The 27216-nt window shown below is 42.3% G+C and overlaps 1 protein-coding gene across 1 annotated transcript; it reads left to right on the top strand.

The window, feature by feature from the left end:
• Positions 1–876: 876 nt before the first annotated feature.
• Positions 877–26939, top strand: LOC125323654 (potassium channel subfamily K member 17-like). Its single transcript, XM_048298809.1, has 5 exons — positions 877–1092; positions 12715–12829; positions 21759–21925; positions 23054–23222; positions 24968–26939. Exons 1-5 carry the CDS (start codon positions 877–879, stop codon positions 25261–25263), a joined length of 963 nt encoding a protein of 320 aa, XP_048154766.1. The 3' UTR covers positions 25264–26939.
• The last annotated feature ends 277 nt before the right edge of the window (positions 26940–27216 follow it).

The raw sequence follows: 27216 nt of genomic DNA, 5'->3' as shown, positions 1-27216 counted from the left end.
AATACTAGGTACACCCCCCTAGCAAAAATGATCACAAGGTAGTGTGAGAAGACATTACTCTCTAACAGCGTATAAAGTCATCCTGTGCAGAAATTTACTGGGTTTATTCCCCTTTATCTCATATTATGTAACAAAATAGATAAATTAAAAGGTTCTTACACACCTAAAGCAATTTGATTATCTATTGGTGAGAGAACAGAAGGGAATATTGGATGCAGTCTTATACAAGAAAACAGAGAAGTCTCAGGAACTACCTATATGAAGAAAGTAGTGCTATGTTTCACAGGTAAACCACGAACTATAAAAAGGCTCTGAAAAAGCTGCTACCTTTTCACTTGTTCCTATCAAAGATTTGTTAAGTTACTAACACCTGTTTGCTGCCTTTTGCATTAGTTTAGCAGCTACGCGAAAGAGGAACGCAGATTTGCGTAGGACGCTAGTGTACTGCTCTCTAAGTAGTGCTAGCTGGGGAGGGAAGCACTTGGCTCTGCTCTGTCGGGAGAGGGACTGGGTAGCATCCCTCGGACGGGCGAATGTGACTCGGTGCTGGCTCCTACTCAGGCACAAGCGGCGCGGAGCAGGGAGCCCTGGGGCAACCTCACGCTTCGGGACAGACAGGTGGGAAGTGGAGCGGCGCATGAGAAGGACGAGGGTGGCGGGGTGGGGTGGGCTGCTGCGGGACGAGCGGCTGGACCACCACCCTTTCCCGGCAGAGCCCGGCTCCGGGCTCCCCTCCACGCCGCGGAGAGTGCGAAGGGGCAGGCCGGGGGAGGTTCTGGGGGCCGGGCGCTGCCCTCCTCCCGCGGGCCGCCCCGCTCCCGCCCCCGGCCGAGCCGCTTCTTCAGCGCCGGGGGCGGCGTGGCGGCAGCGGGGCCGATGGTGGCGGCGCGGCAGCAGCGGCGGCGCCGGCGCTGGGGGGTGCCGGTGCTGCTTGTGGCCTACGTGGGCTATGTGGGGCTGGGCGCCGCCGTGCTGCAGGCGCTGGAGCGGCCGGCCGAGGTGCAGGCGGCCCAGCAACTCCTCCGGGAGCACTGGGAGCTGCTGGCCAACCACACCTGCCTGCAGGGGCCCGCCCTGCAGCGGCTCATCGAGGTGAGCCCGGGCGCGGCGGCGGAGCGGAGTTCAGCCCCCGCTGGGGCTGCGGGGTAGGCGCTGCCTCCGGCCCGGGGGGCGAGAGTGGGGCGGGAGCGGCAGCAACCGCGCCTCCAGCCCGAGAGTAACTTTAAAAAAAAACCAACAAAAACCTCAAAACTTTTTCCCTGTATCAGCGTATGCGTACACATCATCCTGCCCGAAGAAGCCCCCCACGGCGTGGGAGAAGCTCTCTGCGGGCAGCCGCCTCGGTCGCGTTGCTCCCTGCCCGCGGGCGGCCCGGGCTGCGGCCGCCTGTGCTCCCCGCTCACAGCGAGATGCTTTCGTTCTCCGCTGCCGTCCCTTGAGCTGTGGCGTTCGCGGGTTTTGAAGTACCGCCGTCCTGACCGAAGGCAGGCGGCGGCGGTGTCCGCTTACGTGACAATTACCTGCGGTTAATTACAGGTGGTTTAGGTTTGCTCTTGCACTTACTAAGCATGAGTTACAGTCTGTGACGTCTTGCGAGTGGTAAATTCTAATGGGAAGGCTTTGTCGTGGTAAATTTAATTGGTGTTTGTACTAGTGTCAAACTTTTTTCCATGTTCTGCTTGTTGTTTAAAGGGAAAGTCCTTGAGTCGCTTAAGTTATCCTTGAAAATGTTTCTGAATATATTTACAGGATGGTTGCAAAACGTAAAGCAACAACAGAAGCAGTCTTACTAAAGTACAGATGGTTGTGTTTTTAGATACAGATATGAGTAAAGGGACATAAATGGGTCTCTCTTTGCTCACTTTTTGCCTGAAATAGAAAAAAAACAGGTTATCGCAGTGTCTTGAGTACTTTACCCAAACCCTTTGATTTCTGTAGGTGCTGGTAGTTGAGTATGTACTCCTTGCTTTGGTCAGCCTCCCTCAAACAGATGTTGCCAAACACAAAGAAAACCTGGGGCTGGTTTTTTTGTTTTGTTTTGGTGGGTTTTTGTTTGTTAAAACAGTGTATGATGGTGACTGAAACCCATCACTGCAGTTTAAAGAATCTGAAAGCGACTTGGATATATACTTCCTTTTTTTTTTTTTTTTTTTTTTTTTTTCCCCCCCAGCAGAGAGAAGAATACATAAACCACCAAACACAGTAATCATGTCAGGTGTTTCAGCAAGGCTCTGGCAGACAAAATTATGCTGAGTGTGACTATGTCACGCTCTCATCCCTTTACTTTCTGGATGGTATATCCTCTGTTGGCAGTCAGTAGTACAGTGATCATGTGCTATAAATTTGGACTTTTGTAAGCTACCGTAGTAACCACTTTTATTATTTATGGTGTGTGCTGTGCTAGCTGTGGGATTTAAATAGAGAGATGTGAGAAGTATAGCAAAGACTAGTCTAGCATTTCATAAAGCTGTGTCTTAGCCAAGCTTCGTTCAGCACTGGCCCGTTGTGTAGTGAGCACCTGGCATGGCACTTGCCCAGAGGTTACGAGGGCAGGAGGATTTGATGAAGGATGGTAACAAGGTGCTAGTAGTGGAGAGAAGATAATCACAACTAAATAGGTAAGAATGTCATTCTGATAGTTTGTTTTACTGCAGCATGACCTCTACTCATTCTTGATACCCTTCCCCCTTGGAATAGGGAAATAGGGCAGCCACTGAAATCCCTTTAGACCAGAGGCTATCACAATATGCGGTGTGAGTACTTAATTGTGACTGAGCTAGCCCTTGATGGGAAAGTTACAAATAAGCTTTGTTTCATCTTATGGAGTATTTGTGTGTGCCCTCGTGATCTGAGAAAACATACTCTGAGTTTGAATGACTTTGTGTGTTATTTCGAATAACCTTAACACTGAAAAATTAATCCTAAAAAATCCACAGAACTGATCCTTTCCTACATTCTTTAAATTCAAATTTCCTGTGCAGCAATCACTGGCATGCTCTAGGTGTGCTCAAAAAGAAATGTTTTTCTGTGCAGTAAATTGTTATTGCAGCACATTGCACATAATCAGGCAATGTCATCACTGGCTCTCTTCAGATAAGAAACTTGTATTCTAGATACACAGCTGATTATTTGTTAATTAAGAAAGACATATAAAGAGTGTTTGTGAAAACGTAAAGCACTGTGTGAATTTTGATTGGCATGACATTACTGGCAATTCCTCATTGTTTTCTTACAGCTCTTTCATTCCAGATAATCCTAAACTGTGTTTATTTTAAGTGTACAGGGGCCAATATGAAATAAAATCCTAGTTTGCTAAGCAATGTAGAAACGTAATTTTACAACCTGTTTATCACTTAGTTCCTAGTTACCAGCTGGGAGTGCAAATCCGCTGTTCCAACCCTTGCGCAGATGGAGAGCAACAGAGAGCTGCAGCTTTGAGGAGCTAGCAGGAGAGCACGGGGTGAGGATGGCAGGAGAGAAGCAAAGCAAGTGAACTGTGCTGTAGGAGCAATTTCTGTGACTCGGGTCTTTTCCAAGGAAGAAGTCATTTTCTAGTTAACAAAGGAGAGGACAGGAGGAGCTGAAAATAGCAGACTGGCAGCAGAAACAGAGCAGTGGAGGAGAGTGTGTTAGAAAGTGTGTGACATCTGTGGTGGTGGGTCCCTGCTTCCTATAGCTGGATTTTGTTGGGGCTCTCTTGCCTGGAAGGATTGGCTGGCTCTTCCCCTGTGTGAACAGTTGCACGTTTCCCAAGTAGTTGAAGGTAGCACGTGCAAATGCTTTACATGTAAGCGAATAAACAATGCATGGTCTTGTGTTTATACGCACGCGGGGCACAGTGGAGGCACTGTGGCCACAAGTCTCTCTACAGTGCATCCAGTGACATTTACTCAAGCAACATGGGAGTTCTCTTCGTTGACCCATCTAGCCCCAGGCTATTTTTCTGCCGTTGTATACAGTCTGACACGAACACATGCTCACGAGGAACAAGACTGGGAGCAGGCCATCCTCATGAGCCACTAGGCAACATGCAAAGAGGGCAGTATCTGGCCTTTTATTATAATTATGGTGGTGGTCTTTACATGCTGGAACTACTGGGTGTGAGGTGACATCAAAGGAAGTTCTCAGTGACAAGACTTGCAGAAGATGGCAGCAGATGCAATGATAAGACAGATTGCAGGTGATATACTCTGAATACAATGAAGAAAAGTAGCTGGACTCAGCTGGGGAGAAAAATATCTAAGAGTTTCTGTCCAGGCAAAAATTATGTTGGTTCTAGATTCTGGAAGTGTCCAGAAAGTGAGGCTGCACACAAAGAGGACACTTTTTGTACAGTCATGTTCCTTAGAGCTGAGACCTGCTCTGACCTTTTGGGGTTGGGGGCTCTTAGACATGCTTCAGTGTGATGCACTTCTAGTGCATAAGTGCCTCAGATTTATTGCATAGTGTGATCATATATATAGCTCTGGTCCAGCCAAGCTGTCCTCCAAACTTGCTTCTTTTCCTGCATCCTTTTGAATGGTTACAGGCACTCAGCTGCTGTACTCACCAGTGTCTCTTTAATCAGATTATTGGCTGTAGGGCAAAGCTTGGAACAGCATTTTTTGTGTGTTACCCTATTACCATGGCATTCTTTTCATGCTATCCTTCCTTTTTTTGATAGAAACCTTTTGTTGTTATATACGTATTTCCATAGTACAGATGTTTCCTATATTTATTACATTGTTCTATCGGTTTTCTACTAGATTTCTCGTATTAGCTATATAATGCTGTTTAAACACAGTTGCATTCATAAAATGAGAAAATGAAAGAAAATGAAAGCTGAGGTAATTTTTTTTTTTTTTTGGCCTAGAAAGATTTAAGGTGTAGTGAAAAGGACCTAATGCTAAAGGGCAGGTTATAAACTAAATGGCTGCAGGTGGATCTAGATACTGTTATCTCCAGAGTCAACAGCTAGAGGTACACAGAGAGTTTGAGTAGATGTTTACAAGAGCAGTGAGATCCCACATGACTGAAAGGTCCTCATCAATACCTTGGCTTGTACCGACATTGAACCAGCAGAAAATTGTGGCAGCTGTCAGGAAATAAAACCCTGCAAACACAGTTTACTAAAATAATCTTGCACTCAGATGATGCAACAGTAAGGGGTGAGCATCAGAGAACGCTTTCCAGCAGTGAGGGTCTTTAAGGAACAGCAATGGCTCTTGGTACTGTGGAGCTGTAATGTCTTTATAGAACCTGATTTAGTCAAATTAGCTTGTCACAGATGTAATAGGGTTGATGCCCTGTAATTTTTCTTTCCAGCATCATGCCTATCAAAATGTGCTACTACTTTGCTTAAGTTACAGCCGGTTCATCATTCTCCAGACCTGTTGATTAAATAGCTGTGGGTACCTTACCAAGAATGTGTATTCTGTGCTAATAATACCATCATCTAGCATACGTTTGACAGAAGTTGTGGAAGGTAAAATCATTATTCTGTAAGGCAGTAGGCTGGCATTACATTGTTACTCTTCCTGAAAGGTGGTGAGAAAACCTACTGATGACCTCTTTGTGGTTAGTTGACTCACCCCTTGGTGTTCTGGTAAATGTGGTGTCTAGTACCTGTGTTCAAAAAGAGAGAGGCAAGGAAAGGCACAGCAGCCTACTATATTATACCTCTGCCTAAAGAAATGTGTCCTTTTGATATTACCAAATTCCCTGTTACAGCTGGTCAGGCTTGGTGGGAAGTAACAAGGGAGTGTAGCCAGTTGGCATTGACTGGTGAGTGTCTCAATAACCTATTCCTACCAGGAGGGTTTGAAACCCACAACTAGCAGTGAATAGCTAAAGACTGGGGGTGCCCTCTAAAAAGAGAAATGGTAATTATGGTTCTTATCAGTTGTTGAAGATGTGGGTTATTTTTGTATGTACTTGTTCTTCATACTTGATCTTTTTTAATGCAATTAAAAGAAAAACAACTAGGGAAAGAAATCTCTGTTTTACAAGGATAATACAATGTGACCTTGCTGTGTTCTGTAGATTATACAGGCAGCTTCTTTCAACAGGCCCTGCCTACTTCTTTTGCAGCCCAGCTGTCGAGTTACTGTTCTCATTGGGGTTTGGGAAGTGACTGGAATTCAGCAACGCTTTGTCTCATGAATCATGCCACAGATTCTTCCTTGATATAAAAGCTTAATTTTCAGAAAAAGTACTAGTGGCTTAGGGTAGCATTGGTACATTACTGTACTAGACTACATCTTTTACTCCTTTCCTGTTGGTGTGTAAGTCCAGATGAATTCTAGAAACTGTAGTGGAGACCCAGCCGTGAAGTAAAAGTGCTTTTGCTATCAGGGTTCCTTTGGTTTTGAGGAACTGGTGCCAATTACATTAGCAAACATTTCTGGGGAGACAGGGGAGCAGTTGCTTGATCAGCTTTCAGGTTATTCAAGTGGTGTAAAGTTAAAAAAAACACCCAGACCATGAATTCAAAATAATTCAGCTGAGTGTTTTAGTTTTTTGGGGTTTGTTTTTGGGTTTTGTTTTGGGGGGTGTGCCAGTTATGCTTTCAGGCAGAATTAAGGTAAGTTTCCACTCCAGGCAAAGGGATCAGAGCTCATAGCTGGGAAAGGTGTGATTAATAATCTATTTGTCAATTTTTTGGGAATTAATTGACTTTTGTCCTTGCAATCTGAGACCAAGGTCAGGGTTAACCATTTTCTTCTGATTTACAGCTGGTATTCTGTGAGGCATAAATGAATGTTTATATGCCAACATGGGACAGAATTTCCGGTGCACAAAGTTTGTGCGTTGTTTTCTCATTAACCTAAATGGTAGCTTGTTGCCTTTTGAACACCTTCTTTCCCTCCTTGATAATGTTGCAAAGGCAAGGAAAAGTGTCTGAAATGAGGTAAGCCATTTTCAGGAGGACGTGTATGCCCTGGAAAAGTTGATTTTTGTATAAGAATATATAAACTTCAACTAAATTTGGGAATAACGTTTCTTACACCTGTCCACTTGCACATTTTTTTGCCTTCCTTGAGAACTGCTTTCAAACACACTTAGTAAATACTGCTTTTGCCTTTAAAGGTATCTCAAGATTACCGTGACCTCTGGCCAGAATGCCACAGTTCAGAAGCAAGGGACAACAGCAGTGACAGGAGCCATAGTTTATAAAAAGGTCATTTGTATGACTCTTTCCCTGAGGGTTTCCTCCAGGAGAAAAAAAGTCAGGAATTCTTATGGATATACTTGGTAGGGTCATAATCTTTTGGGGATTTGCTTTCGTCGTTTTTGCTTAACTTGCTCGTTTTGGGGAGAGCAGGCAGATTAGAATCAGTCTGTTTAATTATTTATATAAAGCTTTTTTTTTACTGTAAAGATTATGGGAGGAAAGAGAAGCATAGTGTTCCAAAGAAAGAGATTGTGAGGAACATAGTGCCTCAGTTTACATATACACATTCATTTATTCTTTACTGCTGATCTTTTGAAGGCTGTATCCTTGTCACATGGTGTTTTGTCTCAGTGCAGAAGTGATAGATGGGATTTTTAGTTGGTGTGAAGGAGGTCAGATTAAATAATCGTCCTTCCTTTCGCAGTACGTGGTGATCAGAAGCTGTACTGCAGCTGCAGTCTGGTGGTGGAGGGGCCCACATGAAATGATAATCATGGAAGAGAGGAAGTGTGTAAGCTGAGAAAGCTGGGAGTTGCCCAGAGCCGATAACACAGCAAACATGGTAAATGAGACTTATGGGTATGGCTGAAGGATAGAGTGGCTCTGCAGCAAATAGAAAAGAATAAACCTACATTTTGTGGGGAGGAAGATGTAATACTCAAATGTCAAGTGGGAACCAAACTGTAGGTGTTGGGGGTAGGTTTTTGTGGTTTGTTTTTTTTGGTTTGGGGTTGGATTTTTTTAGCTAGACAGTATGAACAGAAGAGATCTTTTGAGTGTAATTCAAAGTGTATGGTTTAATTTTTGCTGGTATAACTGTAACTACATTGGGTTTATTGCTGCAAAGCTGTGTAGAGTGGAAAAACTCCAGTATTGATTAGTCACTCGTCATCAGTCATCTGTGGAAGTCTAGCCCCAGAGCTGTGAAGGCTTAAAATTCAGGCTGTAAGAGTGGTTTAATTTTTTTTTTTTTTTTTTTTTTTTTTTTTTTTTTTGACTCAAATAGGGAAACGCTGATAGTGCTGTGTTTGGATGTTGCTGCAGAAAGAACCAGCAATTGCTAATAAATGACAAGGAAAGAATGAGGTATTGCCACCCTAAAATAAGTGCGATAAGGGAGTCAGCAGAAATCTGCAGCTTCCTCACAGGGTTACTGCTTAGCTTGAATTCAAGGAGGGAATTCCTTGCAGAAATATGCACAAACCAGGCTTTTGTACTGGGATATAATCTAACAAAGCATGCATTTGCAAGCATTAGCTTATGACATTCCTAACTGAAACTTCAGAGCTTATACGTGAGAAAGGTGGAGCTGGAAGCCAAGTTGGACTATTCTGAGGCATGTTTTTATCACAAAGGTAACAGGACGGGTATCTACATTTTAAATAGACCTTATTGGGAGGAAATCATGCTGGTGTTCTAATCACCAGCCATGGCAGTATTAAGTAGCACCATGCAGAGCCTACTTGGTCAAAAACCAGAATAGCCTACTTGATGAGAAAATGTGGCAGCCTGCAAATGAGGTTTCATTGACCTGTGAAGGTCTAAGAATTTAAAATCTCAATTTATAAATCCTATAGGAATTACAATAATTCCCATGAAACTACTATCTGTAGTTTAAAATTGTGTAAGTATTGTCAGCTAAAGATGTCGTCGTCACTGTGAACTGTAAATTATCTCTTTAGAGAGGGGGAAATAAGTACAGAGAAGTGAAACTGTGGTTTTATGGTATACAGCTTGTCTGCCAGTAGAAACCAAAGAACCACTGCATTCTGTTTCTTTCTGATTATTTTAACACCCACCTGTTTCCTTTCTGCTCTTTAAGTTCCACATGACCTTTAAAGTTCCCAAAATACCAAGCCCAAGCTCTGCAAGTTCCGTATTTATTTGGTTTGAGCAGTTGGTGGTATTGAGGGGTCTTAGACCAGGCAGATAACTGCTTTTGAACACTGGATTTAAGACACTGCTTCTACTAGTGCCTTTCAATGCATTAGGTTTTGAGGCAGACACTGTATAAATCACTAGTCTAATTAAGAGAAAAAGGAAAACCCCTGGGATTTCACCTCAAATAATCATAAAGTAAAACTAAGTTTCTGGTTCTCAAAAAGGCTGGCTAAGGAGAATAAGCACTTACGATGCAACATGTGTGATTCACTGTACTCTTTAGTACACCATGAATCCACAGGCTAAAATGTACTTGAAGTTTATTTGAAAATCAGTAGCAGAGACGTATCAACACCTCTTCAATGGAAAAAGCAGGGAGAATTCAGCTGTTCTGCTAGAGCGTTTATCAGCTGGGTTTTTTCCTGTGCTCTCTAAAATTATAAACCATTTTTAATTTTTCTATGAGAAAGACCAATAGCCAAAAGCAAAAGTCTAAAGGAACATAGTAAATTAAGGAGAGTATTCACTGATATCTCCCTGAATGCTTGCTCAGCTTTCAGGACTTTGCAATCCAATGACTTCCTGTGCCAGAAGTAATTTCTGTGCATTAATAGCTATCTATAGATTTCTCTTTCATGAATCTGCCTCCATGGGCACATCTGCAGGAAGGCAAGCTCCATTAGTTCTGCCATTCTCAGGAGAGTCAATCTTTAATTTTCTGTCATCATTGTTGCTATGTCAAAGGTTGATTTTAGATAGTATAATAAAGCATTTTTTACTTTAGAAAAAACAAAAGCCTGTACTCTTATTTCCACCCACTGTGAATCTTCCCTTTTAAGGGTGACATCAGTAGCTCTTTCTTCCTATCAGTAATGAACTGATTGTTTCTTCTGGGAGTGTTCATTTATTCAAGTGGCTTTGATTTGTGTGAATATTCAGTGGTCCCCATTGGGCTGGCTTCGACAGGTGGGTGGGCCTAATGGTTAATGATATTAGCTGGGTGTTTGATAACACAATTTAACAAAGAAATGCTAGAGGCTTATTGCTGAAGGGTCTTGGAGCCTACGGCAAGCATAGCAAGTGCCTCTGTACCAGAAACAGAAAACAGCTGTCTCAGGGCTCGCTCTTTGCCAGTGAGTGATGGTTACATGGTACTTCCTTCCCCCTAACGGCAGTGCAGGTCACCATGCCATCTAGGGCAAGTATTCTGGCCTGTCTGCAGAGCCTCAAGACACATCCTGTGCTTCCTGGCAGGAGGATCACCACTTGGGGCAAGTTAACAGTGACCCTGGGATGCTGAGTTGTTGCAAGTCACTGCACAGCTGGTGTGGGTTCTTACAACTTCTCAGCCTCTTGCTTCTAAACCAGGCAGAACAGAAGTGGTACGAAGATGTGAAATTAAACATTAAAAGGCTTGGCTACTGCTGCTTGTTCACATAATGTTTTTTGCAGGCTCTTTGTTTCCCTTTTCTGCATGAAGATTTTTCCATTTTCTTGGGCCAGTTCAGCCACAGGTTCTTGCAATCCTCTCTGGTTCTTAAGTGTTTCTGACTTTTAAAACATGATGTGTGTAATATTGTCAATTGCTGAGCTTGTATCAGCAGGACATCAGGCAGGAGAATGGACAACAAACATGCTTCATGTTTAAGTTTTTCAAGTGTCTCTGATCCAGCTGATAATAAATTAATCTGAGAACTGGACTGTTGCTGTTCCAGCAGCTATGTATTTGTTCAAGACTAACTACTTAGGACTGCAGAGATCACAGTTTACAGAAGGAAATTTTGAGGAAAATAAAATGCTTTTTTATTTCAATTTTAACTGCTAGTTTCTGGAGAGGAAAAAAATAGGTCATCTGTATAAATTTCCAGTGTCTCTTGCCATTTGACTTACTTTGGGAGTTATTTTATGTTCGTGCAAACTGATTCCTGTCTAGGCCATTGTCTGCGGTTTCTTAACACTTCTTAAACCAAAGGTCAAGTGTTGTCAGCGTGCACCCCATGCAACCTGACAAACCTCACTGCAGACACCAGACCTGGGAGAAGAGCAACGGGTGGGGGAATTACACACAACTGTTCAAAACAAATATTGCTGGGGGCTTCCTGAGACAACCTTTTCTCTCTCTTTTTTTTTTTTTTTTTTTTTTTTTTTTTTTTTTTCCCCAGGGGTAGCTGCATGGGGAAGGGAAGCAGGGCTTGGTTCTTTTGTGTCACTATTGCTATATACAAATTTGTTTTTTGAGTTGCCCACTCACGTTACAGCGACAATTCACAGAAGAAAGCAAAATGCAATACAACATAATGTGGTCCTTAGCCCTTCTCAGAGCATGGACTCTCTGCTCTGTCTCATAATGTAGAATTTAATAGATTATAATGTGGCCCTGAAGGGTTTAAGTTGCCTTCAGTTATGAGTAAATCAAGATATTTCTGCAAATGCACTATCAAACAGTGTTTATTGATTAGAAGAATGTGTTGATCTCTGAGCTGCTCCTTGGTCTTAGTGTGAGAATTAGTAGCTCTAGAGAAAAGAGATCATGATCCTTGTAGTTAAGCTGCTGCTTGGGACCCTGGAAACAGTTTTTAATTCACAGCCTTGTATAATATTATATAAATCATATAAATTATGTAGAGCACATAACATCAGTAAAATGGGAAAAAACTTCCTTGCTTTGCAGGTTTGACATGCCAGTTTGTTCGGTGGATGTATAAACTGCAACATATTTGTAAAACCACCGATGAAAATCTGAGTGTGATTCCTTTTATCAGTGGTGAAAAGCTTTATTAGCAGCCTTTGTTAGAATAGGGACAGTATTATTTAGTATCTGCATGTCTTTTTCAGAGATGATGAATTTTATGTATTCTTGGCTACACTTTTGCATCCAAGGATAATCAACTGTCAGGGGAAGTGTCAGTGTGAAATGTTTAGTGTACATGCTGTGAATAATGTTGTTTTGGACACAACAGTCATTAATTTTGTTGGCATGGGAAGGCATAGTCAGACATGGGCACTTTTAAGACATCTGATGTCTTATTTTGGCATAACTCTGCACACTTCAGCTAGTGATTTCTAGGTCTTTCCCAGGAGGATTGAACAGAATTGGGCATAATGCTAATCTGGTCCGTTCATTCACACTTGTAGTCCTGATGTGGGGTCATTTTGGCCAACCTGAGTAGTCTCAGTCTCCTATAACACACCAGATGTATTCCTCCCCAGGGGGATCCCCTGCAAGGGATCTGTATCATTTACATATTTACATCATTTACATATGCATGTCTATTTGCTGCCCTGGGACTGCTGCCATTGGAATAGCCCATCTGGAAACATTTCATTTTCATAATGAATATGTCGTAAGGCGGTCTTAATTACTGTCTGTCTAGGCCTTCTCTAGCTAGCTCTTACCCTCCAATCCCTTCCACATTTATCTCTATAATCTACCATGTGCACATGCAACTTTCATTTCTTACTGTAGATGCCCTTTTCTTAGAAGCAATATGCTGGATTTTGGCTTTTCTGACCTTGCAGCCCTTTGGTCTCTAAGGCACAAGATCTCCTCTCCTAAAAGGGAAACAACAGAATCAGAAGTGGTTGTAGTTTGGTATTTTACCAGCTAGAAGTGGAAATGCCAGTCAAGTGAACTTGCCTTAAAGGGGTTTGTGGGATCTCATGTTATTGTCTCTTTGCAGGGTATCATCCAAGCCTACAAGAGTGGCATAACCCTCCAGGGAAACACCACTAGCCTGGGCAGGTGGGACTACAGTGGGTCTTTCTTCTTCTCCATCTCTGCAATAACAACCATTGGTAAGAGTTCCCTGCTTATGGGACCACCTCATAGGTAGGAAAAGTGGGAATGAGGACCTGCACTCAGATGCTGCTCCAGCACTATGTAGTTCCCTGAAGCTTGCAGTAGCCAAGTAGGGAAGCACCCATGAACCTAGCCCTAGGAATACTTTGTCAGTGCCCGCACAGTAATGATCTCTACCTGATTTGACACAGGGATAATTAGCTCAGGACATATTCTTACTAAGTTATGCAGCTTCTGGGGCCTGAACTTAATGGTGCTGCACTGCCTGGACTTTCTCAAGCCGTGTGCACTCTGAGAGGTCTGAGGTGAATTGTGCATTGAAATGAGCTTTGCCTGTCACAAGGACAAGAATGGTTTTGGAAAATTCTTAATACTGGCTATTGTGTCTTCAGAGACTAAATTTATGAATTTTTCCTCCTTATTACTGCCTGTATTAGATGAGGACCTGCTTGTTCAAGTGAAAGTTAAATAGCTGGATAAACATTACAATTCAGTTGACTCGGGTTTCAGCAAATGGGGTAATGCAAAGTCACAAAGAAATGATGGAAATAAGTAGGGGGAGAGGAAATGGAAACAAACAAATGTACAGGTACAGAGCTACTTAAGGCAGATGCTATTAATTATTGTCAGTTTATATCCCCTGCCCCCAAAACCATTAATAACTTGCCCTGATGTCTTTTTCTTGTGGTGTGACCTAGTGTTTAAAAAAAAAAAAAGCATGGAGGGGAGAGTATGTGGAGACATGATTGTTAAGTATCAAAAATCCCTCATGGGTTTCTTGACTTGTCAGCTCTCTTCAATTTTAAGTATATTTTAAAATCAAGAATTTTCTTTTTTGTACCCAAATGGAAACCTTCTTTTGACTTCTGATTGTTACTGAAGATACTCTGGTTCCAGAACACTAAGCCCCCAAGCATGAGCTCAACGAAAGAGAGGGTTTGTGGGTTTTTTGTGGGGGTGGAGACAAGTGAGTGGTGGTGTGTCATCTTCCTGTGACTCAGTACATCTTTCTGTCCTGCTCTTTTGCACATGCATTGTCCTGGTTGGGACCACACTTTGTGTGTTTCAGTTGTACTGCTAGGCGAGGGTTATACCAGATGATGGCAGTGGAGGCTCATCAGACAGGGTTACACAGGCTGTGGGTTTCCAGCAGAGCCTGGCCAGTTCCTTCCCGCCTTTGGTAGAAAGCACCATCTGCTCAGAGATGTTTTGCTTGCTGCAGTAGTGAATCCTGATGAGTTTCTAAGCCATCAGAGTGACTGTTTCACCACAGCCAGTTTAAATTAGTGATATTCAGGAAGAATCAAATTTATCATGTTAAAATATAAGAGAATCTTGTGATGTTGGCAGAGATCTAGACTAACCATTTCTGCTCTTCTACTAAGAGTAGCTGCTAGGCTACTCTCCCTCCCCCAGCCCCCCACTCCCCTCTTTTTTTAAGTAAACTCCTCACCCTGATGGCTGCAGGGGAGGAAGACAGGACGGGGCATGACACAGCCGAGCTGATAGCAGAGGCAATTGAAAATTGAAAAGAACCGAGTATTGCAGCTCTTCATCTTGTAATTTTAAAGCTGATGCTATGACTCTATGGACTTGTTCATGATTTTTCAGTTGTGGATTTGAGAATGCCATACAAGGCATTTCTATGCAGAGAACTGCAGACAACTGGACCCTTCATTTTGCTTTTTCAAGTTAAATTGTTAGTTGCATACAGATTAGTGTCATAACACTCTTTCAATCACAGTGTGTTGTAGAAAACTACAAATGGTTTCACAGAGCCTCACCCAGAGTCTGTTATCATAATCTCTCTTTATGCAAATTCTTGAGATAGTGAGGGGTTCAGCCTCACTGAGGATACCACAGTGTGACTGGGAAGGATAATTGATGATGTCAAGTAAAGAGACAAGCTCCTTTCCAAGGAATTCAATGACGTTTAAAGGGGTGAGTCACAATAGGAAACTTCATATATAAGGTATGGCAATGAGATAAATGACAATTGAGAAGGCTTCTTGAGGATTTGTAGAGGTTTTAGTGTTCTTACATGGCAAGGAAGAGTTTATCTCAGGCTGTGATTATGGAACCAATGAAAGCAAATCCAGCTGCACAAGATTAGCCTATGGGAGTTAAAATCCAAGGCATTCTGGCAAATGAGTTCAGGAAGGGTAGAGCTAAGATGATACTGGAGAGGAGAGATTCTCAGGAATTTAGGGCTACTATATAAAGATTTTGAAGAATCTGAGTGGCCTCTATTCCATGTGTTCCAGCTGCTGCAAGTCCTTTGGGCTGTTTCTCTTCCACATTTTTTCTTTGTGATTAACGCTATTCATGCCTTGCTGGCCTCTTATGCGATAAAACATCTTTGTGACTCCTTCCCTTAGTCTTCTCAAACAGCACTGCCAAAGCCACTATCACTTTTACCTTCATCACTTGCCTTTGAGATGCTCTTTCTGGTCTGCCAGCTTCTGTATTCTACTTTAGGTGCTTTAACTCTCCTCAGAAGGCTTCGTCCATTACTCAAGTCCTTACCAGAACATTTCTCACCAGGGTACAGGAGGGGATGTTAACTTCTTTCCCCATTAACACCAACTGAGCAGCATTAGCTTCTTTCTCCAGTGACAAGCTTTAAATCCCCATGTCTCCTGTTGCAGTATCTTCTGCATGGTGTCCTTCTTCCATATAAATGAGAGCCTCATCTATTTTCCCTACTAATGATTAAAAGCAGCATGTGAACTTTGCTTAAAAACAAGCGAGTTCTAACCTGCAGGCTGGACTTAGTTGGTACCTCAATCCCAAAGGTTTAAGGAACAGATAGGTATGAACTAAAATCTCTTGTTTAAAGAAGTGCCCAAAGCCTATGTAGTTTTCGGCCAATCTCATCATTTGAATGGAACTGCATTTGTAACTTTTGGGATGGGCAGCCCTGTCTGCCTGCTGATTCCTTCTCCCCACTGTTATGCTTCTGTGCTTTCTTCCTTGCTGGCTTTGTCATATCATATCATGGCAGATTTTATATATTATCTCATTTTCTGCAGATTTTTCCAGAAGAACCCTTTCTCCAATGCCTTGAAGGGTCATCTTCAAAGTTCCTGTAGAGCTGTAGTACTAAAAATGATTAGGGAAGGAGAAGCTAATTTGCTGCTGATTTTATCTCTCAGACTTCTTTATCCCTTGCCGACACAAAGTCTCTCTTTTCTGTGTTTACTCTCCTCCTACTTAGTTTGGACTAGCAGGTCAAAGCAAGTTCAGAATGGGGCACAAAATGAAAGTTCCTAAAGCCAAACGACCACAGGGTGGTGTAATTTCAGAAAAGGTACTAGGGAAAGGCTCTTTCCATAGTCAGTGATGAGGCTGACTCGTCTGTGCAAGCCTGAGAGTAGGAGGAATATTGTCCACTCTAGCCTGAACGTCCCACTTAATACTGGGTGGATGGATGCCATTGCCTAGTGCTGTATGACCTTTTTCTGGTGGCAAAGCCACCAGAATTCAGTTGTATGAATTTCAAGGGCTCTTTTTTAAATATAAAAAGGGACAAGTAAAACATCTCACCATGAAGAAAAGAAGGGAAATACCTTCTTCCTGTTCTTTCCTTCTCTGGTTAGCACAGTACATATCTCCTAAAAGCAATACCCCAAAGGACTGGGAGATAACAAAAGAGATGTGGATCAGGCTATTCAGTGAGAGATGGTATTAACACACTGTTACAGACACTGAGTAGTTGCCAGAGAGGATTCCAGTGCAGGGGGAAAAAAGCAGTAGCAATTTCAGGGCTGTGAAATCCTGGTAGGGTAAAGCTTTGGGCCAGCAAGAGTTTTGTGAAGACCTGGACCCTCTGTAGTGCTGCCCAGTGTCTGGTGGAGCTCCTGAGAAATGGCCAGGTTTCTGCCCATTGCTGGCTGACAGTCCATTGGGGAATTCAGTTAAACTAACTTGATGGCTCAAACCAGTTAAAATCTGGAATAACAGCTTGGGACCACTTTAATATTTGAATCCTCTGTGAACCTCAGAACCTCTTGTGTAGGGGAGTTCTCTGCTGAAAAGCCACCACTATTAATGTATTGATCTTTTCCCTGCCCTGAGACAGCTGGAAGAGCTGCTCTACAGGCTTGGCCAAGTAGGATGTGGCACAATATTCCGTGAGAGGTGGATGTGGGGATAGCCACTCACAGCAGCATCCTCTAAGCTATCTCCTGAGCACTGGAAATGTGGTCTGCTTTCCTGACTGCATGCCATCTCACCCAGCTGAGACTAGGCCCACTATACAGCTTCCAGTGTACACACAGCACAAATAAAAGACTGCAGTACTCCTCTGAAGCATTTTTTTCACTCACTGAAGGAGTGTGCAACCAAATTTTACTGTCACCTGGAACTTCATAGGGCTAAAAGTGTTAATAATTCTGCCCTGGTTCAACCTGCCAGGGTTCCAATGAGCTTCCCCATATAAGACACAGTTCTTGAGATTCTGCAACCACTAGCTTTTAAAATCAAATTCTTCAAATGTTTTTGTTTGTTCTAATCATAAAACTGAGAAGTCAATGCAAGCATTGTGGCATTGTGTCCTGTTTCTGTCTCTACATTTGGGAGCCTGTAGCATCCCCCCTGGATGGGTGTATTGGAAATAACTGTGACTTCCCATGTCAGGTGTCCTTAGCTGTGTCCAGCTGGTAAGTGTTCTTGAACTTAGGGCAGACTTGGTGGGTATAATGTGAAATCTCACAAAAAGCTTGAGAAGCCAAGCAGGTTAATCTGTTTTATGTAGTTATGTAGTTTATGGAGACATTCAAAGTATGAGGAAGGATAGGAACCCCTGACTTGCTGATCTTCAGGTGAATGTAGGTGGTACCAAATGACCTCTGAAAATCCTAATGCTTGTAAGATCATGGGTAATTCAGGCTTCCTGGTACCTCAGGAGGTCTCTGGTGCAACTGTCTGCTTAAAGCCGTCAGCTATGAGGTCAGAGCAGGTTAATGAGGGCTTTGTCAGGGTCACCTTCCACCTAAGCTGGGACCATGCTCATGTTTTCAGGAACCAGACAAACATTACCATAAGGCTGTGTGAGTGTTCAGTAGGTGTGTTTGGGGTTTTTCCACTTTCAATTGCACAAAGACATTTTTTCAATCTAAAGTGAATTTTCTTTTTTTTTTTCCTCAGTGAAACATTTGAATTTTTCATTAAAAAAACCTTTAATTTCTCCTGTATTAAAGCATCTGGATCACTTGTAAAGATCACAAAGGAAAGACAAGTTTAGATTTCCTGAAGAGTGTTGGAGGAGGAGCTGGTGGTGGGAGGAGCTGGATAGTTCAAGGGTTTAACTTCTTCCAGTGCCTGGGAGGACAGGAATGTGGCTCACTGAACATCGCCCCAACTGCCAAGCAGAGAAGTTTTTATCTGAGTATTTAAATGTGTAATGCAAAATAAAGTAATTCTGGCATTGACACCCCTCAGTGAACTGCACAGTGGACACCTGGCCCACAGGCTTAGATGGATGCCAGGTTGTAAAGCAAAATACTGTCAACAAGAGCAATCTGTAAATTTGGGATTAGACTATTTCTGTAGAAAGTGATGGTTTGTATACTTTCAGGTAGGAGAAACGATTTGAAAAAACAAGAATTACTTTTCTAACCAGTAGCTTTATCAGTGGTTTTAGCATTCACACGCATTTTTGGGGAGATTTGGTTTAATGCTAACTCTGGGGGTTTTTTCTGCAGATGAAATTTTTAGGTAAATTTTCAGATGTTTTTCAGCCTATGATAGATGCTTTTTGTTCTAAGCACTTTTTGATGAAAATACTCTTTTATATCTGGGCAGTGAGAAAAGGAGTGAAACAAACCTCTTATTGTGGGTAGCAGGAATTTGCAGCTGCCTCAGTTAACTGAGGGCACTGCAAGTGTTGTCCTGTGAATTAAAAGATCTTTTGCTAATAAATTTCATCTTCTTAACAAGTCTACAGGGCTTCTGAATCCTTTATGGACAGGAATGGGAAAGCATGAAAAAAAATCCTGAATTACTTAATGTGTGTAACAGAAGCACATGAGTTAAAGCACATGGTTATGAACATTTAGAAATAAAACCACTCTTGTTTTGTTTCCTCTAAAGAAGCTTAACTTACATTACGCCTTATTTCAAAATGAGAGGAGCTATACATGCCCTTAATCCAGCTGCTTCAGTGGAAACATACTTTGATGTCTTTGCAGTTTTCTAGTCATCATTCTTCAGTGCTGCTTTGCTCAGGTATGTGCCAGGTGACATCCCAGCAGCAGGCTCATGAGGGATGTGACACAAATGGCAGTGTAGTTTTAGTTTCTGAATCTGGTTCAGATCTTCTAATATATAGCCCACGATGATATAAGACACCAGTTAATACTGAAGAGGGAAAGTCCTATTTTCTCATTCCTGCTTGAGTTTTGTAACAATTGAGGTTTATATACAATTAGGTTGGCATCTCTTTGTCTAGTGCAAAGACAAGTGGATGTAACCAGCCAGGAGTAAATTTCTGGCCATTTTGCATAATCTAAAGTCTCCTGTGCTGTTTGCTTATACTTTGTATCCTGTATAAAAAGCTGGTGGGGCATGGCTTTTTGGCATATGTACAGCAACTGTGTACCAAGTCTTCAGAAAATTATCTCAAGCTGCTGAGTCTAAGGGAAAAGGGAGCCAGAGAAATTGAATGCAAAGCAGATCTGGTATCTGAAGGGCTGGGTTTACTGTGCACATTAGACCTCCCTACATCGTTCAATTTTTCACTCTAAATAATTTGTAACATACAGGTTAACTTTAGGTGCTCTCCAGTCAGCACTGTGTGGCATCACCACAATTCTGAAGGCTGCTGTGCTTCACACAGTGACCTGAGATCATGGGCCTTTCTTCACTTATGTTTTCCTGCAGAGAAACTTAGCTGTGGTAAAAAGAGCTGCCCAAGACATTACACAGTCTTTTGAAACTAGATACAGGAAAGGGGAAGGTTTGGGGGAAAACAACCATGGGAATAACTAGCCATAATGTATGTGACTCAGCCTCCAGCCCTACAGTAAATGCCCCCCAGCACTATCTGCTGGGCCAGGTTAGGCCACAAAACACCCTAATCCCATAAAAGAAAAATTGGAACTTGTTCACTGAAATGTCACAGCCAGTGTGAAATGCATCACACCAGACACATCTCTCAATAATTCACTTAGAAGGGGTCATCTACCAAGATGTACTTGCCTACATGTCTCATTTACCACACTTTTTAGTCTAAAAATGGTGAAAGCTGGCAGAAATTAGCGATCATTGGGAAAGTGCATTAACATTGAAAAGCTGCTCACAAAAAAGTAGCACTGGAATGAAGTCTTAATTTAGTCCCTTTTGTTTCACTGTATTTCAAAACATCTAGTTACATAACAGCATCCCATTCTTTCTGGGGGTGCTCCTCTCTTCCCAGGGACAGGCTTCTGGGGCTCCTTTGGAGGTATATTATTGGAGGGGATGTTCTCCCTATCATAAAATTTGGAGTTTGTGGGGGTTCATACTTAGGAATAGTTTGCCCCCGGACCTTTTTTTTCCTGGGTATAGGTTGCTGGTGCACCCGTGCAGTTAACAGCAGAGTTGTCTGTGGTGAGATATTTTTGTTAGCAAAAACTTGGCACAGAACGTGTAGATAGCTCCAGCTCATAGTTGCAGTTATTTCTACGCTGCTGGTCAGTGGCTTATTGCAGCTGGCATGTGACAGAGGTTAGTGAAGGAACAGGACTCTGGAGTTAACCACAGATGTTTGCACTCTCACTTATCTGGGATACAGAGCCCAGCCCTGGGGCCTCTCCCTGCTGGGCACTGCTCACTTGCCCTGAGGCTACAGCACCCAATAGCTGAGAAAGGCAGCCGTAGGGGAAGAGCCTCCGTGCTTGCTGTGCCGATGGTTGGGTGGCGCTGGGAGGGGATAGCATTATTTGTGGTGAAAAGATAAACTTTACTTATTTGCGGTGAAAAGATAACCTCTTATGTGGACATACACCAATCTCTAATGAACCGAGGTGATTTTGGATTGTAGTTAAGGCCGTAGGTCTCTGACTGGCTAAGGCACTGTTTTAATGCTTGTGGTGTGCTGCTACTTCTATCTCTGAAAGCATCCTGTGAAGTACACCCTAGTTAAATCTGACTTTCTTGTGGCATAAAACACTGGAAATTACAAGTGCAAGTCTGCAAATTTTACAGGACATTTTAAAAAGAAGGTGCGGGCAACAAAGACAAGTGATTTTGAAGACAGAATGATCTGAGGATACAAGCAAGGCTGTGCTTGCAGAGCAGGACCTTTTATTAGACCACTTCCCATGACTAGAAGAAGGAGGCAAAACTTAAAACACTTTATTTTTCTTTGGGTCTGAAACTGATGTATTTTACACAGGTTAAATATAAGTTCTCCAGGTATATTGACTCTGGGCAATAATTTTGATAATTTAAGATATATTTGGTACTTATGGTGCAAAAGAGTATAAGCAAGGATGCAGTGTTAAGTTCACTAGTCCTGTGGGACAAAGGTAGAAGATGGTGGTTGTTATAATTAAAACACTGTTGTGATTCAGAGGCCATCTGACAGCCATGCATGATCATTTACCAGCAAACCCCATGCCAACAATGCTTACAAAAATTGAACTAAACGGAAGGTTTGCATTTACGTCAGATCCCAGCCAGGGCAGTGGATAGGGGAGAGGAAATTCACTGGTAAATGGAAAAGGAACTAAGCAAAATTGGCAGGGAAAGAAATGTTATTTTCCAGCCCACAATAGAATATGACAAACAATGGATGTAACTTACAGTTATTTATAACAAAGGTCCTTTTGGGGCAGTGACCTTCTCGCCTAACTTCTGTAGACGATGGAGGTTCACCCCTCCAGGGGGAGAGGGCAAGCAGAGAATAGTTTAGAGTTAATGCTTCATTCCTCTCCTCTCTAGGCTATGGGAACTTGAGCCCCAGCACTGTGGCTGGTCGAATCTTCTGCATTGTGTTTGCACTTTTTGGGATCCCCTTGAACCTTGTACTCCTGAACGAAATTGGGCAGCTGATGCTGCTTGGGGTTCAGCACTGTGCTTGTCGCCTAGAGGAAGTGTTTCACTGGCAGGTAAGCGGTGTGGACAGGTATATCTCAAGGAAATAAAAGACTGAGGACATTGGTATTTGAGATCCTATGACTAATAAGGACAGCCTGGCTGACTATTTGACCAAAAAGGCAGTAATGCTCAGGAATAACTGGAAGCAAATAAATTTAGTTTATGACAGCCCTATGAGGTGTCAGATAAGGTTGTTTATTAATTGAGGGAAATTATGTGATGAATGACTTCCCCTAGAGCAACAGAAGTGATAAAGCATGTGAGCTATGCACAGTCCTAGACTATCTGGTCTGTTTATCATCAGTTATAGTTAGAATTGCATGTGTAAGTTACATGGGAACATTTGTGGAATAGGCTTTAAACTGGCATGAATTTAAGACTTACAAACGTGATGCCCAATTTGTGTTAACTGGGTGTCAGTGTTTAACCTTGGCTGGCATCTAAGCACCATGTAGCTACTCACCCCTTCCCAGTGGGATGGGGAAGAGAATCAGAAGAGTAAAGAATTCATGGGTTGAGGTGAAGGCAGTTTAATAAGTAAAGCAAAAGCTGTGCATGCAAGCAAAACAAAACAAGGAATTTGTTCACTACTTTCTGTCAGCAGGCAGGTGTTCAGCCATTCCCAGGGAAGTAGGGCTCCATCATGCATGATACTTACTTGGGAAGACAAACGCCATCACTGTGAACATACCTCTTCCCCCAGCTCTATATGCTGAGCATGATGCCATATGGCATGGAATACCCCTTTGGTCACTTGGGCCCAGCTGTCCTGGCTGTGTCCCCTGCCAAATTCCTGTGTACCCCCAGCCTACTCACTGGTGGGGTAGGGTGAGAAGCAGAAAAGGCCTTGACACTGTGCAGGCACTGCTCAGCAACAATAAAACACCTCTGTATTATCAACACCGTTTTCAACACAAATTTAAAGCACAACCCCCTACTAACCACTCTGAAGAAAATAACCATCCCAACTAAAACCAACACACACGTCTGGGACAGACACACCATTTATTATAGTGGAATTCAATGAATGTTTGTATGTTTTTGTGGAGTCCCTCATCATCTTCAACTGGTAACCAAGCTGGACTTTCCTTGCTATGTGTCTTATGACAATCTTTTTTTTCCCCCTCCTGTTTTACTAGAATAAAACTTCCTTCCTGATGAAGACCTGTGCACTGGTAACTGGCTTGTTACTGTTCCTCCTGCTACCTCCCTTGTTATTCTCTGACAAAGAAGGCTGGTCTTATGAAGAAGGCTTCTACTATTCCTTCATTACCCTCAGCACTATAGGGTTTGGAGACTATGTGATAGGTGAGTAGTTCACATTTCATTGCTTTCACCTCCTGAACAGCATAGCCAAATCCATGACATACAAAGCTCCCCACGTGGTAGTTTGGCACCAGTAGCAATCCGCAGATGTGATGATCAGTATGTTGTGGTGGGCATTTGACAGGTTGGAGAAGACATGATTTCTGCCATAGCAATGCTACCTGTGGAAGAACAAAGACATTGTTTCCCAGTCAGTGAGTGGCGTTGAAGTGGCCTGTCCCTTGAATGACCACACCACCAGGCAGGAGTGCTATGGTTTAATCACTGTAGTTGCACACTTATCACACTCCAGTGCATCAGCAGCCATTAGTTTTAAGCAGATGCCACTGCATCATTATTAACAGACAGGGACTGTTTCTTCTGTCAAAACCCTAGATAACTGCTTTCTAAAAGGCAGCCTAAGTCACTTAGGTGTAGACTGTCAGGCAGCAGCCACTACCTAGTTTTGGATGCCAAAACTCTTTGCCAGAGGAAATGGGATTGGATCCCCACCCATTGCATTTGCTGAAACACAGGACACACCTTTTTGATAAAGACTTTCTCGTTAAAAACAAATTGATTATGGAAACACATGCACCCTTGAATTCCTGAGAGACAGAAAGACTGAAACATCCTATTATGGATTTGCTATTTTCTTCATAGCACTTGCTATCAACTTGCTAGTCAATGTAGTGGCAGTTACTTCAGGACTTGTCTGTAACACATCAAAGTTATGATTAGAGCTTGTGTAGGCATATGGAAATAAGCTGGCATAAAGTTAGCTTGGAGTAGCCAGATGGAACTTAACAAAAGCTGGGTCAGCTCAGCATTTTCCTATATTGGTTTTACACATGTTGCTGATCTCTGTGTTACAGCAGCTGTACTTCTCTCAGTTTCTGGTAATGCATTTGGCATTCCTTCCTCTTCCAGGTGTGCCTTCACCTGTGTAGTACCTTTGTAACTGGAATACTGCCATAGATACGCTAGGTTCGGTATGGCAGTAATTGAATATGTCAGCTGTGGTATGTAGAGGCTAAACAATTTTGCCTTACAATCCTGTGTGTGGCTTATGTCTCAAAACTAAGGTTCAAGTGACCATCACACTGTTTTCCCCACTAGTATGATACGGAGCTGGGAGGAATAACCGACCTGCTGGAAAGCAGCTCTGCAGAAAAGGACCTGGCAGTCCTGATGGGCACCAAGCTGTCCACGATCCTACAGAGTGCCTTTGTGGCCAAGAAGGCCAGTGATAATTTCGATCTGTCTTCCAAGGTTTGGTTGTTCTTGGAGGATTTAGGACTACTCAGGCCTCTTTTCTCCCACTCTGAGACTCTCTCACATACTTATATCTGGTTTAACAAGATGCATACACTGATACGTAAAACCTGCTTACCTCTCTGCCTGCAGGGACCCCTGTTACATGCTAATACAAAATTGTGGTGCTAAGTAGAGAAATTAAACTGTGTGCTTGAATGTGAATAATTTCACTTTGACATCGATGTAATTTGGGATTTAGTTTTCTTTCTTATGGTAATATTTGCAATTCCTAAGGAGTACTAGGCAGATGCTGACATGTTGTGAAACATACTTACAACACCTGTTCACATGCTAAGTAGATGGCATACTTGTGTTTTATATAGAAATCACTAGTATTAAGTGATATTTCAACTGTCTTTGCTTTATGTGTAATGTCTTCTTTGAGGCACTCTTGATCCAATGTAGAAATGTTTTGGGTGATTCTGTTATAGGGATGAACCCAGATCGCACCTATCCAGGCTGGTACAAGAATGTAATCTCTCTGTGGATCCTCTTTGGGATGGCCTGGCTAGCACTGGTTATCAAATTTTGCATCAACCTTCTAGAGAGCTCCAGTGACTTCTGTCAATGCAACAAGAAGAACAAGGAGATGGCAGAAGACTTAATGGATGGTAACAAAAATAGTATGACTGGACTTCACAGTGCGGAAACCTGCAGTGACAAAGACACAAAAACAAAAGGACCGGTTGAATCTCACTCCTACACAGCTCCTACAGAAGCCCTCTAGGGAAGAAAAATACCCTTGGTGTCTTGTGGGTTTTAGTGCACCAGAGACAAACCATTTAGAAATGTGTAAGTGGAGCTGCCCTGACCTGTGAATGGGGTGAAAGTTTGCTTATTGAGCTTGAAATGCTTCTGTTCTGAATTGAGTAATGACAACAGAACATTTCGTTTGCAGCACCACCAAGAATTACCAACAGGACTCTAAGCCAAAAGTAGATTTATGGGAATATTATCTGCCCTCCCACCTCAATCTATGAGGTAAACTTTGACATCCATGAGCAACACTAGCTGTTGTCTTTTTCTTTGCATGCAAGGTTCTTGCAGCCTCTAGTTGCACATATGGCACTTTGCAAATGCCACAGCCAGAAAAGCCAGTGGCATTTAATGTGGGAAATAAACAGCATGTTGCCAAAAGAAATGAAAAGCACTGTTTAAAGCTATCTGGCAGTCATGGCAAATGTGCCACATCGCCTATGTACTTGTGCTTGTGAAAGGTGGTAACAAACTTTTGCTCTCTGATCATTTGTACAGGGATGGCAATGAGGCAGAGGTGCCTGGTCGAAACAGACCATTCCATTTTTTTAAAGTAATTTCTATGTCAGAAGTCTGCTAATAGAAAGAGACTAAGTACTTCAGCAGTAAGTGGTATTCAGAAGTAAGTAAGTGTTCCTTACGTCAGAACGTCTGTGGGTTCATCCTTTGTAAAGTATTTTGTAGACCAAATGTCATCAGCTAAATGTGACAGTTCGTTTAGCTAGATTTGTATTTTGCCACATCTTGGAAGTCAGAAAAGGAGGACTAGAGGCAATTTTAAGTGTCAGTGGTTCCACCATTTTCCTATGGCCAGTATTAACAAGGGCTACTCTAATCTAGAAACAGACTGAATATTCTTCAACTTCTATGATCAAGAGATGCTATTTTGATGAACTTCTCATGTCATAAATGATTAGGGTACCTGTTCTACCTAACATCTTATATATAATCACAACTGTCTTTGATCTGCGGAATGCCCGACATGCTTATTTGGCCTTTGTGTCAGTCATGAAAAAGAACTTGGTTGGGTTTTTTTAGTTCCATTAAATTCTCAAAAATCTTTTGATACATTATGTCACTTATAAAGGTGCAACAGAGTCACTCCTGGTGCCATTTGTCTTTCATTATCTATTCTTCTCATTTTCTTATTCCTGTTGTGCTACTTGCATCCTAAGCATTAACTTTGAAAATTTGACCACAGCAGCAAACCAGAATGAAGTATTTGGTTGAGCCTTCAGCTTTTGCAATGAACCAAGATTCCATGTGGTTGGTAGGGAAAAGACTGAAAACAGAGTCTGTTGGAATTATGGGACTGAGGTATTAGAAATATCCATAGCTATATTCACAGAAATGGAGTGAGTGAAAAGTTTCCAGTCTTCATGAACACAAGTTCTGAAACATATAATGTGAAAGAAGTGTTTCCAGAATAGGCCAGTCTGAGTGTTGATATCTGGTGGAACTGATTACAGGAAAAGTGCAGGAAAGGGATAAGCTGAATGAAATTTAGTTTGTTGACCTTCTTCTGATTGCACAGTAGTAAATGTTCTCTCAAATACTGTTTGAATGGGCAGCAGAGATCAGGTAGGGAGACAGTGGACCTCTTGGATCATACTGATGCAAAATAAATACATTTCAAATTTTTGAAAATTGGGTGATTTCTTTAACAGCCTTTAGCATAAACTTTTCTGTTTCTTCTATGTTTCATCTTGCTTATTTTCGCTGATGGATACACCATGTAGGTTTTACTGGCCTACATGAAGAACAAAGTGTGTTTCTTTCAACATGAGTAAATTACAGTTCCACTTCATAAAATGTGATGCCCTTTAATGCATATCCTTTGCATCCTTTTTCATGTGCAAAACTTAGTAAGTATTAAATGTATTGTAAAATCTGGATGCCCAGGAGTTAACAGGAGTTACTACTA

The sequence above is a fragment of the Corvus hawaiiensis genome, chromosome 3 (assembly GCF_020740725.1).
Source record: "Corvus hawaiiensis isolate bCorHaw1 chromosome 3, bCorHaw1.pri.cur, whole genome shotgun sequence".
Taxonomy (NCBI): Eukaryota; Metazoa; Chordata; class Aves; order Passeriformes; family Corvidae; genus Corvus; species Corvus hawaiiensis.
The sequence above is the reverse complement of the archived record's forward strand: the minus strand, read 5'-3'. Positions and strand labels throughout refer to the sequence as shown.